The 20,585-nt window shown below is 43.5% G+C and overlaps 1 protein-coding gene across 6 annotated transcripts in view; it reads left to right on the top strand.

Moving 5' to 3' along the window:
* The first annotated feature begins 588 nt into the window (after nt 1–588).
* The window catches only part of LOC117764318 (protein bicaudal D homolog 2-like), a 44,133-nt gene continuing 24,136 nt past the window's right edge, over nt 589–20,585 (top strand). For 5 of the 6 annotated variants that reach the window (XR_004614369.1, XM_034589984.1, XM_034589983.1 and 2 more), the window contains exons 1-2: nt 590–1,158; nt 18,543–18,755. Coding sequence is in view for 5 of the 6 variants with exons in the window: in XM_034589984.1 (XP_034445875.1) it covers nt 919–1,158; nt 18,543–18,755 (453 nt within the window). In the remaining variant the exon portion in view is untranslated. Of the gene's footprint in view, nt 1,159–18,542; nt 18,756–20,585 lie in introns of all 6 variants that reach the window. The other variant, XM_034589985.1, reaches the window with a different exon arrangement.

The raw sequence follows: 20,585 nt of genomic DNA, 5'->3' as shown, positions 1-20,585 counted from the left end.
GGTGTCCGCAGCAGAGAAATACCGGAAATAAGCAGGTTTGCCTTCAAAATAAAAGACACGTGTTCTGATATTTGTTGAATATGTTAATCAATTTCCACACAAATTTGACATAATCTATTTGTGTACATATTATGTTAAAACTACCAATGTCTTACACTATATATATATATATATACTCTGTATATATTCTGTTTAAATTGTATATATCGTTTCTGTTTTATATTTCCTTGCTGTTAAGTTGCATGTTTGCTAATATATTACTTTTACCAATGTCTTTTATTTATTGACTAACCCCAATACTATTTCAACATGGCAAATTTCCCTATTGTGGGATGGATAAAGGATCATTTCATCTAATCTTACTGGGAGTAATCGATTATTATCCTTTACACTAATGTGCAGTCTATTACAAAGCTTAACCAACTAAGAAACTAACTAACTCTACACATCATCCCTTTACAATATATATTATAATTTCAATATATATATCAACAATACAGAATAAACAAACCTACTCAAGGCCTGACGTCGGCGAGCGTTTTATTCTGAAACTGTACACCCGGAAGTGTGACTTCCTGTCTCTGGCGCTGGAGCCCTGTGCTGGTGCTCTGCGGCTCTATCGCTCCGACAAGCCGGGGAGAGGAGAAGCAGCCGCGGGACCTCAGCGATGGAGCTCTGATAAAAGACACGACGGCGAGCTCCCCCCGTCGGAGAAACGAACCCCGAGTCCCCCACATGACCAAAGAAACCGGAGCGGCCACGAGAAACGCAAGCGTAACAATCATGCAGTTCAAATACCGACGAATCTGAGCAGCCGCCTCCTCCTCCTCCTTCAAGGTTACGCCGCTCGAAGACGCCCCAGCATCCCTCGCCTCTCACCCCCCCTCCCCTCCTTCACACCTTCGCCGGTTACCGACCATGTCCGTGGAGGAGCGTGGATACCCCGACGCGATGCTGCTGCTGGAGGCCCGGCCGGAGTGGATGCGCGCCGAGATCGAGCGCCTCGCCCGGGAGCTGAGCGAGACCACGAACGAGAAGATCCAGGCGGCGGAGTACGGGCTGGCGGTGCTGGAGGAGAAGCAGCAGCTCAAGCAGCAGCACGACGACCTGGAGACGGAGTACGAGGCCGCGAGGCAGGAGCTGGACCAGCTGAAAGAGGTCAGGGGACACGGGGACATCACTAATCAATCACATTACAAATCATAATACACAGTTCTGACACATCAGCCATATTCCCTATATCCGTTTTCTGGGTGTTTACCTAATTGCTGCAGTAAATACTTTGAGTTTATTTGTAGTTACTCATCACTTCCATGACAGGGACATTTGACAGGCATCAGTCATAAAGCAGCAGAGTTGCCCCTCATCCTACAAGGTCATTCACTGCAGGATGAGGAGGGGGTGCTTCCCCCCCCCCCCCCTCTCTTCACGCAGGGTATCCCCTCATTCCACTTGCCACCTTTTATTTATTAATGCAGCTCCTTCTTCAAGATGAGACATTCCTGTCTGACTCAGAGTGAGTGTAGCCCCCCCACCCCCCCCCCCCCCCCCCCCCACTGCTTTATAATGTCTAAATCACAAGTAGATCTGCCATCTGCACATAAATAAACATTGTTAGAGGGGGGTTTCTAAAACGCTTTGCTGTGCATGTTCGGTATGGGACGTGAAAATCTGACTCATTAATTGGAATCTGTGTTTTTGTGTTTAAATCTGTCTTTCTAGCAGATTTGTACTTCTGAAAACTATATTTACATGTTCCGCTGTCTTTTAAAAGCAGAAGTTTTATAGGGACATTAGATGATATCTTGTCTCTTAGCTCCGACAGGCGCTCCTCTGCGAACAGGCCATACTAGTTTAGTGTGAGGGAGGGGGGGGGCGGGAGCAGGTTTGAATTTTTGAACCTTCCCGCTCAGAGGAGTGGATGAGTTGCAGAGGAAACCAGACGAGTTGCGACCCCGTGGGAATGGAAAGAATGTTGAGAGTGACGGTTCAAGTTGGGCCGGCGGAGTCGGATAAAGGACGTGTCTGTTTTTCCTAACAGTGGTCTGACTCACCCCCCCCCCCCCCCTGTCGTATCACACTGCGTCCAATTTTCCTTCAGCAGTTTGTCAGTGTCCTATATGAAAGTGTGGCTTCAGAGTGACGTGAGGCAGAGAGTTGTACAAATGGTCGTGGACACTGATTCTCTGACGCCGGCTTGTTCATGGTTGCTCACGTCCTTCCTTTGAAAAATGGATTCCTCCTGTGTGAGGCAACCAACAGCTGACGGAGCTGACTTCGTGGTAAAGCCCTTCTTGGCATGCCAGAAAGCTGCTCATCATTCCCTTGGTGTTTTTTTTTTTGTTGCTTTTCAGGGGAGAGACAAAAACACAGAGAGTTTCAGCTCTTGGCGTCTCCCTCCTCTTCCTGTCTTGTTTTCCAGCAGCCTTCTCTCTCTCTCTAATGGTTGCTGTTGCAGAAAGGAGGAGTGCTCGGGGCTGTCTCAGCAACTCCTGCTCTGATTCCCATGCATTTCTTTTTTGGCAAACAGGCCAAGCTCTGCCACAGAGGAATGACAGCGGAAAACAAGCTCTGAATAGAAGAATCAGACTGGGAACGGTTTAAAAAGTAACCAAGGCTGCAAACAAATAAGTGAATAGGGACATTTTGAGGAGATTATTGATGTTTTTTCTAAATATAGTTGTTTGTATGAAAGGAGCTCCCATTGTGAGTCTGGTTGGACTCTTTGAGTTGTGTCTGATCTTTCTCTCTGTGTCATAATGGGCCACAAACAGCCATCTGTGGGAGTCATAAACTGGATTGTTTGCTCTCAGCTGGGGCAGGGGTTCTTTATTTTGCCTTGGGCCCGGGTGATGCTGGCTGTAGATCACTGATCAGATGTTCATGTTTTTGAAAGACCACAGCTATGGTCCTTTATCCTTCTACCCATCCCCCCCCCCCCCCCCCCCCCCACCCCCCGCCCCCCCCCCCCACCCCCTAGCCCAGGCAGAAGTGATGCTATCACAAGAGCAATGCACACACATCCTCCTGAAACCCCCCTACACTTCCTCTGTATTGTCTGTTGGAGAACAGATAAGAACAAGATAAGCTACTGTCTCCACAGTGTCTGAAGTTAAAGCTTGAAGCAGCGGCGGGTTTCGAGTCAAAATCAAAACTTTCAGAGCGCAACAGTGACCAGTCATCCACTTTTAGAGCGGCTCTGGCTCCAGAAGCAAATTTCCCATCATTTTCTCAATTGATGTTTCAGAAAATCCCCATAAAATTGTTTAGAGTCTGGAACCAAGCCGAGCAGCTATTTGAAAATGGAAAAAAAGGTAAAGGTACGAGTTTGTGTATGCATAACTATTGTAATATTGAAGGAACTACGCATTCCATGAACCACTGCAAACCCACAAGCTGGCCCTCATTAACACTACACTGTAGAACATGAACTGACTGATTTTCACCACTTTAAACTTTCTTTTCCTCATCTCTAAAAAAAAAAACCCACTGCATGTTAGGAAGAGAAATCATAGTTGCTCTGTGGTAAACATAATGCAACTCTAAATTATCCGAACGTAGCTGACATGGTTTTCGTTGTGGTAAAACATTCCCATGGAAACAGCCAGCTCCACCAATCAGAGGCATTGCTAATGCTATTACACCTGAGGTTTGTGAGTAGTGGCATACTTTTTCACCTCGTAGCTTGTGGTCATTTGGACCGTTACAATATTATGGCTGATAATAAAAGTCTCTATTCAGAAAATGCATGGAATTTTTACTTCTGGAACCGTGGTGTTGAGCAGTATAAAGCAGTGTGAGTGTCGTAGCTTCTCACCCTTGCTTTGTTTTTTTGGGGGTGTTTGAGAGTTGACAGGTCAAACCACGTGTGACTCTTTCTGTAGCTGTTGGTAAAGAGCATATTTGTCTGGTCAGGAACAAATACCATGTTGCCTTAGGTGCTCGGCTACTATTTGCACTATTGGCAGCGATGTTTGGATGTCTCTTCTCTTTTATACAGACTGGAGTGGATTGTCTGTGAGATTTACAGAGAAGCTCAACACTGGATTCTCTCCAGTGACCCTCTCATTTTACTTCCAGGCATGTGCAAACACAACACAAACGAGAAAAGACTGATTTATATGTATTCGTGGTGATTTAAATGCTCCAGATATCACTCATTTTGTCTCAGTTTGGACCGAGACAGTCGATCAGAAATCATCATGACGCTGAGCAAATTTCCCGTTTTGCCAGTACTCACCTTCTTACTTCCCCTTGGACAGGACACTAATGTTCACACTCAAACACACCCCCGCACACACGCTACTCCTGAGGCTGGAAGATGGAGGAATGTGCTCTGCTGTTGCTTAGTAACCTCACGGCTCTGGGCCTGAATTGGAACCGCCGTGCTGCTTCCTCAGCAGGTGTTGCTTTCGGAGTGTACAAACAGCTCACTATTATAGTACATATACACACAATTGTTGGAAGGAACCATGCATTGGTTAATGGTATTCATTGGACATCACACTTTAGCATTGGTCGACTCCTACATGTGGGCCAGGGTCTTCTACCCACACTTTTCCTTCTTCTTATCTATATCATTGTTGTCCTGCCACAAAATAATTCTCACAAGTAATAATTTTTGTACATGGACTTCTGTCACTAGGATTATTGATACAGATGTCCAGTCACATGGTTTTATATTATGACTATTATTTTATTTCACTCACACTATATATTATATCTAGAACCTTCAGATATATCAGCTGATATGAATATAAAACAAATTGGCAATGATTCCTAATATGTCTCTATGACAACGAAATGTAATTGAGGGTTTATATTTCACAGTTTGACCATAAACTTTATTTTAAACAACCATAAATAATGCACATATTTTCTACATTGTTTACTCAGTAAAATTAAGGTTTTCATACCGACTCATAGTAAACATAAACGACATTATATTATGTCTATGAAAGGCAGGTAAATCAATTGAGCTCTAATCATATCTAAAAGTCAATAAATGATTTCTACATAAAAAGCAGCTCACTCCTCAATCAGTTCACTGATAGAAGCACCCTGGCTGCTAATGAAGCTGTATGGACGGTTCCCTGTTATCATGCTGGCTGAAGAGTACAGTTCCATTCACTACGTACTGTAGATAATGACATTATGCTACATTACAGCAGTGGAAGAGCATGAGGTCATGTCTCCTCAGCGGTTGTTGATATTCTCAAGTTAAGCCACTCACAAATGACATCCCGTGCCACACCTACGACTGTAATTGCGGTCCTGAGGGAAGTTCCTGTGCCTGCATATTGTGGACCTGTATGGAGGCTCACGACAGAACTGCAGAGCATCTCACTTTTACAGACAGTCTGTAAAAGAATGGACAAGTATCAGACAAATAAAAAGTGAGGACTCTGGATACTGGTCCTTTCTTTTACAGACATCTACACAGGGGCCCAGAGCTTCTTGGGTCCTTGTTGCATTTCGACAAGCATTAGAGACCACACCATCATTCAGTCACCCACAGACCCTATTTCTCCCCAACTCTCCTCTCAGTGTAGCGGCAGCTGCGTACTGTGTTGTGGAATTCAAACAGACAATCAGAACCCTAAATATTGTTAAGCTCAGTGAAACCTGGGTTCTCTGTGCTCGTCTAACTGGCTCATTGTGTGTTTGAGTCCACTGGGGTGAACAGGTCTTGGGTGTCATAGACGAAGAGAGGGTTAAACGCCAGCAGAACACAGTGGATGACAAAGAGAGGCGTCCCATTGTGATAACATTTGAAAGGATTGGTCACTTTTGTCCCCTTTGAAATGGCAGATCACCAAAGGATATATCCCAATGTCCTTAAACAAAGATATCTGGTGTGACTGTAAGCCCTCTCTGTGGTGTTAAATGGGTTGGATGCTGATTGGACGTCACTAGAAAATACAAGGACACAAAACCCATACGGTTGCTTGTATTAGGAGTCATAAATATAGTCGGGCCACACTGGGCCATGTTTCATCAACAGCTGCTCACTTTCAGTTTTTTCGTTTTTCGCTTTTCTCACTTACTCCAACCATTCTTATAACTTAGCACAAACTCCAAGTCCTCCCTTAAATACCTCATTCAAGCCATCTTACTCAATCATTGTCTCTTCAGATATGCGTTTGCCTGTATTTGGACAGCATCTGCTAAACCTTTCAGCATTGTTTGGGTTTTTCTAATGAGCTCTTTTATCCTTAATGTATTTTGCCAGGCGGCAAAACTGCAGTTAAGGGGTAATCTTTTCTAAATGGCACTAAATAAAGTCCCAAATCCTCTACCCTCTGGGCTGTAAGAGGATGAATCCCAGCCACTATGCACAGGGCTTACAGAGGTCTGGGAGTCTGCCAAGCCCAGCTACACTCATCAGGCCCATTGCTGGGGACAGGTAGGTTCATTTTGGGGTAATGCTGCACAGAGGTTGTGTTTTAGTCTTGGGAAGCCCTCTTCTCCCTCGCCTGTCCCAGTAACATACACCAATGGCGGCAAAGCCTACCAGTCTGTTGTGAGGGCTGTCAGGCCTGGCAGAATCTCTGCCTCAATGCGAAGCTGCAAATTATTGTCAAGATCACCAGTGCAATAATTTCTGAATAATTTCAACTATTTTTAAAGTGTCCAGACAGGGCGGATCCACTAATGTAGCCGTCTGTGCCACAGAGGGACGACCATATGGTAAATGAAAGAATCATTCTATCTAGTTTTAGGTTTAGCGGCCCACTGCTAATCCCTAATGATTTTAGGAGCTTTTGTCCTTCACTCTAATACAATAAAATAACATCAGCATTAATCAACAGTTCAAGCAGAGGCCACATTTACTCTCAAGCATTAGTGGGTGGTTTTAAGGCGACATGTTTGAAGAGTGGAGTGTTTGTGCAGTGTGTATAAACGAAAAGAATCATGCCTTTGTTAAGTCCTGCTTGGGCAGGAGGTGACGTCGCAAAGAACACATTCAGCACTCATGGTATGTAGTTTATTGGCTGTTTACATGACTTGAGTTCCTCGAAGAAACACCAAGTTTGTCCACAAGCCTGTCAGATGTTGTTATCGCCAGTTAAAAGAAGAATGCAATTTTGTTACTGTTCATGGAAATGTTTTCTCTTATCTAATTTTGTGTGCGTCATTCGGTCACACTCCGAGACACTGCCCTCTGGCTACAGTAAATATGGAGGAAGTTATTAGCTAATCTAACCCAAACACAGTTGAACAACAACGAAGTGGAACATTTTATTTTGAGTATTACTTGATTCCACATATTGCAAAGCCTGCAGTTAGAACATTTCTTACTTTGTTAATGTGTATTAACTTTGAACTACCCAATACAAAGACTTCTATCAAAGTTTCACAGAAGTCAAGAGTGCATGTAAGGAAAGCGGTATGGCTGCCCAGCAGGGTCACGATTCTCGCGGTGTAATCCAATTACTGAAGACTAGGGCTGGATCAGGCAGGGGTCCACGCTAAAAGCAGGAGATGAGGTCATAGTAGTGACTGTAAAACATGGTTCACTGAGGCCAGTCTTCTGCTTTTCATGCTCTGACACTGGGTTACGACTATAAACTAATATAAATCTATCAACATAGAATCCTGTGTGCACTCACCTGGGTTGCCATTGTGTGTGCAAGAAACACATGGACTACTTATCCATACTCTGCATGTCCAATTGTCTTAAAAACCTAAACTAGCCCTTTATTTTACTTTAAACACCACAAATTAGCTGTTTCTGGTTATATTTACTACGTTAACTTCTATTTGTGTATTTAATTGATTAGACTTATTAGTGGGGTTTTTTGTGACATTTTGTATTGTGGGGGTGAAAAACACATTTGCCCTTGTGTTAGGTAATTAAGGTAATACTACCTGTCTGTATTGACTTTTTGTAACTGGAGACGTCCTGTTACATCACGTTTGAGGTGGATACTGAAACACATGCCCCTGTTAGCTGCAGGCCTATAAACTACTATTCAGTTCAGGTCAGCATTTATTTGTATTGAGTGTAACCAATGAATCAGGTGGTGGAATGTGGGTAGAGTCTAAGTTTTGTTTTGAACCCTGTATGTATATTTTGAAAGTATGTGGGCGGCATCAGATGATCTTGTCTGTAACAGAAGCCAAGCAGCGTGATCGGCTCATTACAACACCCTCACGGGATGTCAGTGGCCTTTTTTATGACTTTGTGTTTTGATATAAATCTTAGTCGTTGCTTTACAGTAACAATAAGGGCTCCACATCATATCTTTCCTGTTCCTTCTATTGAAATCATTCAGGACCGAACTCCTCTGCCCCATCTGCTCTGCATCGCTTTGCTTGTGAGGAGTCTGGCTGAGGAAGCATAAGAAATATGACTGTTTCAGTCCGGATATCTTTTAATGGATACGAGGAAGTGACCACATGAGGGTCATAAGGCCAGTCACCACTGTCACCTGCGTTTAACAACAGACGACAAGGAAGAAGTCTTTAAAAATAAAGAAATTATCAGAGGAATATCCTTGCCTTTCCTGCTGTGCTAACCTCAACAATCATTGTGCTGCATTTCCTTTCACAGTGTTCTAGGCTTTACCACATCAACAGAGACAAAGAGACATTCAGTAGCCTCATGGAAACTTGGTGTTCAATATATGTATTGAACTGTTCTAAAATTCCGTAGTTTTTATAGTTTTTTTTATAAATGATCGTTTTCTTTGAAAGCTTTTTAAAAATGTGGATTTGCAATTTCATGCCAGCAATCTTTAAGCGTAGTCTCTCTATACATGCAGTAAGGAATAAGAAACACACAAATGTTGATGTCCTTTTGATGTCCCCTTGAAATCAACACAACAAAAGATGGGGGTGACAAATATTAGCATACATGACAAGCAGAAATGAACTTGTGGTAGCTATAAGTGGACAGATGGTGGGATCCCCGACCCCCACCCCCCTCCACACACAAACACACACCCATATCCTCCCTCTAAAGAGGAGTTTGTTTAGTCCTGCAGTTTCTTCTCTGTAGTTTGTTCCAGGGCATTTTTCCCCGGCTCGATGCAGTAGATAAAGAGATCAGGGATGAGATGCAGACTCGCAGTGTTCTCTGTTTACATGAGTACATTCTGCCACACCCATCTCTGAAATTCTACATAGCCTGCTCATCTCAATTATCCCCTGACTGGCAGAGGAGTTTCTCCCACCTCACCTAAATTAATTAGACCACAGGGCAGATTCTGTAACGCATCTCCTCCTTTTAATAGGCCATCTTCTCAAACATTAGCAAAAAACTCATTTCAAAGGGTTGCCCTTTAGCCCTGGGGGTTCCTTTTTAGCCTCAGATAGAACAGCAGTATGTCTACATTCTCTCCACAGTCTATACCCACTCCCTGCCACCATCCTCCTCCACTTCCCTCCCCAGGCTCCTATTGTAAATAGGTTTGTGGGCCTGGGTCTCCCTGTCGCAGTGTTCCTGGGTCGACCTTTTAAAACCCTCAGGCATGATGGAACAGGGGAGGGAGGAAATTGGAACAGAAAAGGGGTAAAAAGGAGGGGAGATCCAAATACAAGAGTCAGGCAGGGGGCTGGCGGTACAGAAATAACAACATTAAAGTTTGGGCTCAGGAGGCGCAAAGAGAGGAGGGGTTTTAATTGGATGTGTGCCAGTCTCTCAGGGGTCCTTGAGAAATGGGGATGGAGAAAGGGGGAGAGGTTTGGTGGGAGGGGAACTGGGAAATGCACGGGATTCCTGTGGGAACCAGCTTGCGCTCTTTAAATGTAAGAAAAACAGAGGTTGGTCTATTAAATAGCTTAATGAGTTTAAAGTGTTAAATGGAAATCTTTTTATAATATCTGTACAAATATATACATATAAATATGAATCATATACACAGGGCTGTTTTGCTAATGTTTGTACAATATTTCCTTAAGGGCATTGTGTTCTGGCTTGGCTCTCACTTTCTTCCATTATTTTTCCTTTTATACTGTACACACATCCTGTTGGTTCAGGGAGATGTGGGCAGTAGCATGGGTTGTATTGAGCATGGAATAAAAGAAGTCATTGTTAACAAACAATGTGTGCTATATTCAGATAGGGCTTGTTTTCTTATTTAACCTTCAGTACTTTATTTGAACACAGATGTGTGGTAGTGAGGCAACCTCATTGTTGACATGGTCTCATATGGAGGCTTCCCACCCTGACCCATGACTTAACCTCAGTGGTAGAGAGAGGGTCAAACAATCGCATACAGGTTTTAATTATTGCGAATGGGGAAGGGAGGTCATTAGCCTCCATCTGGCTGGGAGCAAGGGCAGGACCTGCCCAAGGGACCATCCTCTGAGGTTGGGAGGGTGAACTGAGAGAGATGGGACTGGGGAGTTAGGGACGGCACATGGTAGAGATTGGGAGCCTTGTTCTCAACTGGAGTGGCAGAGGAATTGACAGAGTAGATCAGGAATGATAAATAGTTGAATTTGAAGTGGCACCTAAGACTGAAAACCTCAGGAGAAAGGCTCTGCAGTCCCGCCCCCACCCTGTCACTCCCTCAACCTGATTGATTAGATGAGTCTAGGATGACGAGGGGGGAAACACATTAGGGTGTAATATACAGCATTTATCTAAAAGATGGTTATTGGTAAGGTAACTAACTGGATACAGTTGATAGTGATATTGATAACGATATTATTAGCTATGTATTGCTTGTTGTGTGGATTTTTGATTCTATAGTATCGATAATCGTGAAAATCATGAAAACCGTGAAACCGTTTCCTCTAACAATAATCGTTACACCATAATCTCATATTGTGTCTAAGTGTGGGTGTCTAAGTTCACAAATGAATGCCCATGTGTTTATGTGTGTATGTACCGGTTCCACAGGGACCAGTGTCCTTTGGGAAATTGTCTGAAATCTATACTATACATAGATTATATATCCAAAGCTATACTAAATGGAGATCAGGTCTGATTCACTTCTTGTTTTTAGCAAAGAGTTAAAACAAAAAAAAACTCCAGTCAACACAAACAAATCTCTGGAAACTGGAGATGTACAGGACACGGGTGAGGACTGTTGCCAGAGAAAGAGGGAGGAGAGCAAGCTGTGCTGGGCTAAGCTCTGAAACAGCCATCTGTGTCACTCGCACCCGTTTGCCCTGCCTTTACTGGCTGACTCCCGCTTCGTCACTGTAATTGGCATCGTAACCATAACGACGGCAGTTCCCCTGGGGTGCGGGCGCGTGGACCTGGGAGATCTCATCCAGACACAGAGTGTCAGGCAGAAAGGGGGACGGACAGATAAGGCTAACTTTGCATTGCAAATGATCGAGGTTGTGAATGCCTAGAACTGGAGCTGTTATGTGATATGAGCGAAGATAAAGAGCCCAGACTCCGGCCCAGAGGAGATGTGGTGGTGCCATATATCAAATCTATTGAGTTTCTGCTTTCCCTTGAGACACAGGTTTTTTTTCCTGTATTCTGGAGCAGATTTAGCAGCTGAACTGTAGAGACAATAAACACCCAGGGATAAACAGATTCCATCTTGTGATCGTCTCTAACCCAGGATGCCAGTTCATAGATTAAAGTCAGAGGGAAACTCTATTGCAGTATGCAGAGCACCCAAAGTTGAGTTTGGAAGCTAAATAGATAACAAATAGAAGAAGGTACAGAATATATCTGTGAGCAGACACTGTGACTCTCATGGAGACAGATAGAGAAGACACAACAGTGGTTTGGCGAGATGAGCCAAGGTTTAGATGTATTTGTCCAATATCTTAGCTTCCTTGACCCTGCAAGATTTCTCTCGAAAAAGTTACAAATGAGAAACGGGCGGGTATTGTTGTCCCACCTTCATGCTGGCAGAGGAGGTACTCAAATTGATGTATGTGTAAAAGTTAGAGCTGCAATGGCAGAACAGGACTCCATCTCTGTTTTATTGTTATACACCCTGCTTCTGATTCAGGAACGCCCTCATGTGAAATCATGCACAGGGGCAGTAGCATGCTTGCTTCTTCAGTTCAGTGTAAACAAGGGAAGGGGTCTTCTTAACACCAATAACATATTCTGTATTAAAGGTGCTTTGGAAGTGAGAAACAAAAACAGTAACCCAAGTCAGGACAAACCTTCTCAGGAAACGCTTAAGCAAAATCAGCTTTTTCTGTAAATGTTGATCCACGGTTTGTTTTCAGGCTTACCTTGTGTTTCACCCCTGAGTGGAATGAAAATGACCGTTTCTGATTCTGCGTCATGTAAATCTGTCTCGACTATTATATATCACATACTCTGAAGGCTAAATAAACTGTGCTCAGATCCTAGTTCTTTATCTCTCTGCCAGAGGCACAATGACTGTTTTACCCTGTTATAACACAGGAGCCCGTTCATTAACACCCACAGTACAGAGCATTCAGGCTGACACAGACTTTTATGAAAGCAGAAGGCCGTCCACCTCTTGCATGTGTTTCACTTTTCTATAGAGTTTATATGTTTTCTCCGAGCTCCGGCCTTTGTCAACGTGTGATGAATACAGATAAGGCGCGTGTTTGAACATGAGGTCTCATCTGACCAGAGACCAACTTCATACAGAATCTCTAATTTGGACTTCTTATTAGTGGCCTATGTGAAGCTGGAATTAAATATATATAGTTTTCCCTAGCCAGATCTGATGAAAGTACCAACTAATGCTAAATAACTACAGCCTGATGTAAGGAAGGAGAATTTATGTCGAGAGTTTTTATCACTGAGCTGCTGCAGCCCAATTAGGCACCTCAGCTTTTTTTTCAATAGTTGACTTCTTTAGTGAGGCGTGTAAAGGGCCCCACGAGTCTGATTAGTACATTGCTCATGTGTAGAAACTTTAATGTGTCTACCTTCGCCCAGTGGCTCCATCCCCTCTGGCATTTGCTTTGTGGTTGTGTTTTTTTTTAGACGGTTTATGTCCTTCAGGTCTCGTGATGACAGTTTTGTATTCAGCCAGTCTACTTGAGGCAATAAAGTTTATTTTCAAGTAAACACATCTTGTAAACTCACATGTGGGAGCGTTTCTCTCACCTTTTTGTTTTCCTATATTCCCTGTAAAGCCCTCCTTGCCTGCGGTGTGCAGCTCATGGCCTGTATGGTTGAAAACATTATAGTTGTATGCAGTGTTGGTGGAACCCCTTTGAGGCTTTGAACACTCGCCTCTTGCTCCCTTATCTCAGAGGAGAGAGCAAGTCTCGACAGTGCTGGCGTGCCAGGTGCTTCAGTATGGATGACTGCAGGGCACAATGGGGAAAATTGAAAATGAGATGTGTGTGTATTTGTGTGTGAGAGGCTGTGAAATTGTCCAGGCCTGTGTGTGTATAATTGCCCAACGGCTCTATGCTATGCAAAGTGAATCAATGTGGCGATGTGCCAGGCAGCAGCTCATATCTATGCTTCGCTCATTCGCATTTCACTCGCCTTCTGTTCCCTTTTCTCCTTCTCTTCGGCAGATATAACACCTTGCATGCATCCAACTGTTTGTTGCAATTTCTTCTTCGTCGTTTAATAGAATTACTCTACTAGAATAGTTAGTTGCTATTACTTCATTTCCCTGTTTGAGTGAAGAGAATCCCTGCTCGAAAAGTTTAAAGTTGCAGATGTGATTAGAAATAGTCAGAGGAGAGGAGATTTCAGACCAGTGGAGAGTTAATCACGATACCAGTGGATTTGTCTTTAGCATTTCCATCCCAGTTTCCACTGTAGAGTAAAGTCTGAAGTAAATAATTAGCTTGCCTGTTACACATCATGGTGAGTAGTATCGGATTTGGCATGACCTGCTCTAATCAGCAGCAGAGTGTAAATGTTAACTCAAACAACTATTCACTGCCACGTGAGGTGGGCAGCATTCCTCACAGAACCAAGCAGTTGGTGTATGTGTTTGGTGAAGTGAGGCTGTTCAGTGTAGAATACTGGGCCAGCCTTTAGTGCTAGGTCAAACACGTGCTGCTGGTTCGCCAGATGTCTATTCACCACATGCCCCAAGAGATCTGTTATTATAAAGAGTTGATCGTGGACAGCTAAATATAGAACCAAAGCTATTTGTCCCTTTTAGTGTCGCAGCCTGTGCAGTGGCCTGCGAATGGCGACAGAGACAAAACGAGGGAGAAACGCAGCATGTATCTGCTTATCATCACAAACTGGGAGTCCACGTGAGCTGCGCTTCACGAGGCAAGAGAAGCCATTCAGCGTGTCTTCTTTTTCTTTCCGCTCCACCCCTCTTCCTCGCAAGTCGCCCACAGTGACAACACTGACCTTCGGACTTGCTGCAACACTGCTTTGGAATCCAGGGTCAACTACTCACAAAATCAATCTACATGACTCAGTGTTGCATTGTTCAACACGCGTCATCACAGGATGTCTGTGTCATAAAAAGAAGACTGCTTAACTGTCTTAAAATCAGAGCATTCTGTATTCTGCAAGACTTGTGAACCAGTCTCGTATCACAATTCAGCATCTCTTAGGGTATGTTATCTGGTTTTGCACCAAAGGCATGTTCTGTTGTGCATGTCAGGGCATGTCCTGACAGCATTATGGCCTGAAGTCAGTGTTGAGATGAGGGAAGATGAGGGAAGGCAGCTCACTGTGCTTTTTCATAATTATACTGTCTCGTAAAAGTTTAAAGTGTGTTTTATCTATGTAGATGACAAAAAACATTCTCAATGGATTAGACTTTTATTATTTTCTCTTGTTTATTACTCACTGTCTTTATTATGGCATTTACTCTTCCCTGGATGTCATCTCCAGCTTGTTTTTTATCTTTGCAAGTTTCATTTTGATAAATTTGTCATGATATTGGTCTGGAAACGGCTTTACAGTAAAATGAGTATAAGGCATGAATGAAAAGAGCAGCGTCTTTCAATCTGGCTCAGCAACAAAGACGTTTTTTGACTCCTCTGTTTCCTTTTCTTTTTTTCTGGCTGCCTCTTCTACTGGTCTCTTTTCAGCAAGCTTTACTTTTCTATTGGAGTCATGCTAAGAAACCACAGGGGGCTAAATGGAAACTTGAACAATGAGATGATTAGAACTACAGCAGAGATTGAGGAATAAAACCCAAATCCAGAATGCTGTTATGGGTTCTGCTCCGAATGCAGGACTTTTCAAAAGAACCCGCTCATATTGATTGAAATGCTCTTGGCCTCCTACTTAAATCCAGCCCAGCGTTCAGTTCATGTGTGGGTGAGTTAACTCGAATGTACCTATTGGATTTATTCTCCAATTCAGGGGGTCTGCAATAATCGGATCTCTTGAGACATCTCTCCCCGCTCGCTGTCCTCTCTTCTTGCCACAACAAACACTTTTCTTTGCCAGCGGAAGAGAAACTGAAAATAGAATTTTAGATTTGGTCGACTTCAGCTCCACATCACCTCTGAGACCAGCACTATTGATCTGTTTGTTGGTTGTCAGAGACCTAAAGCTCTTCCCCCCCTTGTGATCTTGACTCACCGGATTAAAGGAACATGCACAGTAGAATTCTGAGCGGGGGAAACCGGTGGGAACTCTGTGACCTATATATTCTCTCTGCTTTAATTTCCTATAACAAGTAAGGTGTTGACTATATGAGCCTTCAAAACCCAGTGTTTATATTTCCCCCGTTATTCACATCGCACAGAGGCCTCAGTCCTGATTTGTCTCACCTCAGCTCACTTTGAAGTCTGTGGTCAGATTAGAGGACAATGCAGTGATATCACCACACTGCGTTCGAAACACATACACAAATATAGTCTTTGTTAAAGCCTTTCCTGTCAAAGAATGCACTGTTGTGGCAACATTTGTTTTGCAGAAAGATAATCCCCACAGAAAGGTAATTAAATTGAACACCCTGAGTGTAAAATAAGTCCCATTACCAGAGGAACCAGTGTTTTGATATCGACTCTACCTAAGATCTCATAGCAACAGGCTCCTTCCTTAAGTTAGCCTGCGTTCGTGCACCCTCGCAGCGTCTCTATTTACACTTGTGAAGTTTCCATGCAATAATCAGGCAATTAGGCCGTTCACAGCCTCTGTTATGGTTCCAGCAATGTAGGGGAGGCTGAGGATAAAAAGGCGAAGTAAGATCTGAGGGGGCTCATCTCATTGTATCAACTCCTCTGTCACATCATGCTTTGATCACAGTGATTATGTGCTGTGATCTCCACATGGCGGCTTGGAGTACAAAGTCCAGCCCAGCATGGTGCCTAACCTCAGTCCATAATGTATGCACTCATCTGGAATCAGAAACTGGTTTCCGCAGAGGGATAAATCTCTGAAATGATCCACTTCTCCTTACGTAGCATCATAATGTTTTGCTGTAATCGTCTGTGAGGAAAATCTATGAGGAAATGCAGTCCAGACAGCGTGCTAAAGACCAAAGACCTACCTTTGATTAGCTTTACAAGGGATTAATAATCCACGCTCACATGTCCAATGTAAAAAAAAAAGCAACATATGCCAAGCTAAAGATGAATTATAAATTGGGTAGGCGGCTCACTGTGAGATTATAGGCCTGCGGTCGCGTGCGGCCCCAATTTACTCTTCCCTAAAAGTAGCCTAAAGCCACGCTTGGGGAGCTGAGATTAAAGACCTGGGGTCAGTGGGTTTGGGCTGCAGGGGCTTCTACTTTTTGTTTGAAGGACCGGCCTCTTTGATTGGATTGATTGGAGTCCCTCCGATATCCACCATGCACCAAGATTATGATGATGGGATTCCCCTCATTTCTGATTGGGTTAATCCTGCATCTTGACTTTCTAATCAAATTTAGCCTGCTGCTGATTGATGCTGTGAATTTTTTTAAATTAATTTTTATTTTTTAAAGCGAGAGGAAATAGAGGGCAAGGTATGAGGAACACTCTTATCAGAGGTTACTGGCATTAGTTGTTTATTGACAGACACGTGTCAGGAAAGACCCGATCTGATTACTTAAGCACCTCCCAGTGGTTAGAGCACTGGGATTACAAGTTTTTATATTTTGAGGATGATTGAGGTGTATGTTTACATCTCTGTGTCATCGAGCTGCAACTAAGTTTTATATTTATAATATTTTTATTATGAATGAATCAGCAAATTGTTATTTTACTTAATTTATTGTGAAAAAGTCCCCAAAATTCAAGCCTGAGGTTAAATCTTCATATTGCTTCCAAAACTCAAAGATGGGCATCATTTGACTAGAAAGTTACTTACATTATTAACCATTCATCAAAATTGTTTCTGAATAATCATCTCTAATTCAACTTAACAATTATTTCAGCTTTAGTGTTGGGCCTCAATAGGTATTTGATCTAACATTGGCAGTAATGTGGCTGTTTATAAAGAGGTTTGCTCTTAGAAAGATGAGGTTCCTTATGCTACAACCTCATTTCAAACTGCCGTTGTGTCTAAATGAAGCCTCTGAGTGAGAGTTAATCTGTTCACCGTCGTTATCTTTCTTCTGACTGTCATCTTTCCTCGAATATGAGAGGTATCCTAACTACCATGCACGAGACATGATGTCAGGCACTCCTGTAACCCAGTAAACTAGTTTTGCACGTTTGCATATTCGTCTTAAGCCGCGCAAGTAGGTCAGTTGGAGTGATACAAATTTCCAGATTTTCCTTTCTATAAAGGAATTACTGGGATTAATACGATACCCAGTCAAACAGTAAATCCTACCGCAGCCGCGTCACGTGCAGATGTAAGAGGGTAGCAGGTCAGAGAGGAGAGACAGTGCAGCGCAGATTTAATCCAGCGCCTCAGGTGATTTCAGATAACTTGCTGCGCTCGAGCTGCGAGCATCGGATCACTGGTGGTTACAGGATTGGAAATAAAATCTGTAATCAGTGGCATGATTATTTTGAGATGGGAGAGAGTGGCCTAACCTATATTCTGCTGCAGTGAAGGTCTCTCTCTCCCTTCCTCTGTGTGTGTCTGTCTACATTTGTTGTCACTGCCTTGCAGGCCATTGACAAATTAAGGTCAAAAATTACAGCAGCACTAATAATAGGGATACATCCTTTCATATTCCACACTCAAACTCCACCTTTCACAGCCTTTCAACAGCGTATATTCCCTTACAGAAGTTAGAAGCTGCAGCCTATGGCACCCCTGACTATTTAATCTTCATGAACTTCATCCCCGCCGTGCAATCTGTAAAAATCAAATAGTGTCTGGTGCCCTTCCCTTGCTCTGCTGTGATCCCTGAGGTATTAAGAGCATTATAATACGGGCTTCCCGTGATCACCCGGACACGTCCATTTGCTCTACTTTTCCTGTTTCATTCTCCCATCTGTGGAGTCACTGCAGAGCACGTGCAGGGGACGCCAACATCCTGTGGGTCAGGGAGGGAGAGATGGTGGGGGTTAGAACGGGGTAAGACGGGATGTTGCAACCCAGATGGAGCCTTACTGATTATGCAGACAAGGTTTTTTTTTAGCCCAAGCCCCCATCTTAACCACAGGAGACGAGATCAGTGTCACTTTAAAGGAGTTTTTGTCACTTTAGTCTTGATATTCAGCATTTGAATCATCTGATTTACATTATATCGCTTGTGTGGCCATTGAAAGCTATTAACCAATGCACATTATGTTCTTCATTGTATCTTTAGGCCTTTGGACAAGCATACTCCAACCACAGGAAGGTGGCAGCAGACGGGGAGAGCCGCGAGGAGTCTCTAATCCAGGAGTCGGCGTGTAAGGAGGCCTACTACGAGCAGAGGGTCCAGGAGCTGCAGACCGAGCTCCGCCAGGCACGCAACATCCTCACCAACACCCAGTCTGAGAACGAACGTCTGGTCACCATCTCCCAAGAGATGAGAGAGGTAAGAGAACGAGACCCAGAACCAGAAACACATAGATTTGTTTTCTGCGCCAAGTTGTGAAAGGATTTAAAATGTAAGATTTCAAAAAGGATGCCAACACTGCATGTAGGATATTGGAAGCGTCTACACGAAAGGGCCTGGTAAATGCGCTTCAAAGATTATTCCTGTTCATCAGAAGACATCAGTACTTTGAAAATGAACTCACTTCAGAGTTTAAGAGGTGTGCTGTGTCTTGTGCTCTTGTTTGCCTGTAGCTTCTGAGAACAACAGGTTTGTTCATGCTATCGTGTGTTTTTTTTAGGTCTGAGGCTCCTGAAAACCTGACAAAAGCTCATTTTACTCAACCTGTTCCAGGCAATAGTTTTGGGACTGTACTCTGTCTCGTGGTTTGTTTAAATAATACAAACATGGAATGGGGGGGGGGGGCGCGATGTTGTTCTGCCCTTTAGCCTGCAGCAGAGGTATTTATAAAGCCAAATTAACTTATCTGATGCATTGCGGGCTCACATCTGAGTCTGGAACACCGGCATGCTATCTAACATCAGGCACGGGAGCAGCATTATGTAAGTAAAATAGTGGGATCTCAAGATATTCTTCACGGATCTAACTTAGGCACTGTGTTGAGCCGAGAAGGAAACCAAGCAATACTTTACTTTTATTTGTTTGCTGGGTGCAAAGATGCTTCAAATGAAGAGGAATGACTCATCCTTGTCCTCAGACTGTGGTGCGAAAGTCCTGAATAAAGTAATAACTGCACATACATTCATCCACCACAGGTTCAGTGTTGCTGTTCAAGCCTTTATTATCTAGGGTGTGATTGAAAAGTCAGCACCTGCTGTGTTGACATGTTAAGACGAGACTAATAACTGTAGGACAGATACCTGGCTGATTAAAGCAACACCTTGCCTTCAAGCCTAATGTGATGTTCCTCACAGCTTATTGTGATGGAGGGTGGAGTCATAATCACACGGAAAGAGGAAAAACACTAAGACCATGGGAATGTTTTCATTTAGCAAAAGACAATATCGTGCGTATGCGTATTGGCTGGATTAGTATCTTAAGTTCGGGTGAACCTGTCCCTCAAGTTGTGACATTAGTGACAAAAACACTCCACCTCAGACAAGCCCTGTTCTGTTCTGTTTGACTGAAGCACAACTTCATCCACGCCAACCCACACCCTTTACATATGTCAGTATTTTGGTGACAACTGTCATAATGCAAACCTCTGTTGTCTGCGCCCCACTTTGGACAATGTCTGACCTCGCTCGCTGCTGCCATTTACATATACTCACAGCTAATTGACCTCATTAGAAGAGACACGAGTGAAGTGCAGAGTGTGGGTCGAGCGTCTTTGCCAGTGGCCAAGCAGGCAGCGGGTTGCGTGAGGGAACTTGTGATGAGGAGATTTGGAGATTGAATTAACAGCAGCAGTGGCACAAGTTGAAATCACGCTGACTGGGGGATGTACGGAGCTCTGAGGACGCCGGCTTCGACACAAATACTGAGAGACATGAAGAGGTGGGAAAGAAAAGATGAACACGGTCTGACGAGGGAGCCTCTCACCTTTGATGCACAGGTCTATGCTCCCTTGACAGCAGAGTAAAGGCTGGAATAATAAAGAGGGGGAGCGATTGAAGTAGTAACTTGTTTGAAGGTTAGGATTATATTAAGAGAGAAGGAGCAGACCAGACTAATGCTAGATTTAACTTCATTTGACACTCTCAGCTCCACGTAGCTGCGTGATACACCACATATCAGAATTTCTCTCTATCTTGATTGTTGCATCACATCTGTATTTTGTGCAGGAATTCTTTGGTGCCAACACTTTAG

This window comes from Hippoglossus hippoglossus, chromosome 7, assembly GCF_009819705.1.
Source record: "Hippoglossus hippoglossus isolate fHipHip1 chromosome 7, fHipHip1.pri, whole genome shotgun sequence".
Taxonomy (NCBI): Eukaryota; Metazoa; Chordata; class Actinopteri; order Pleuronectiformes; family Pleuronectidae; genus Hippoglossus; species Hippoglossus hippoglossus.
The sequence above is the reverse complement of the archived record's forward strand: the minus strand, read 5'-3'. Positions and strand labels throughout refer to the sequence as shown.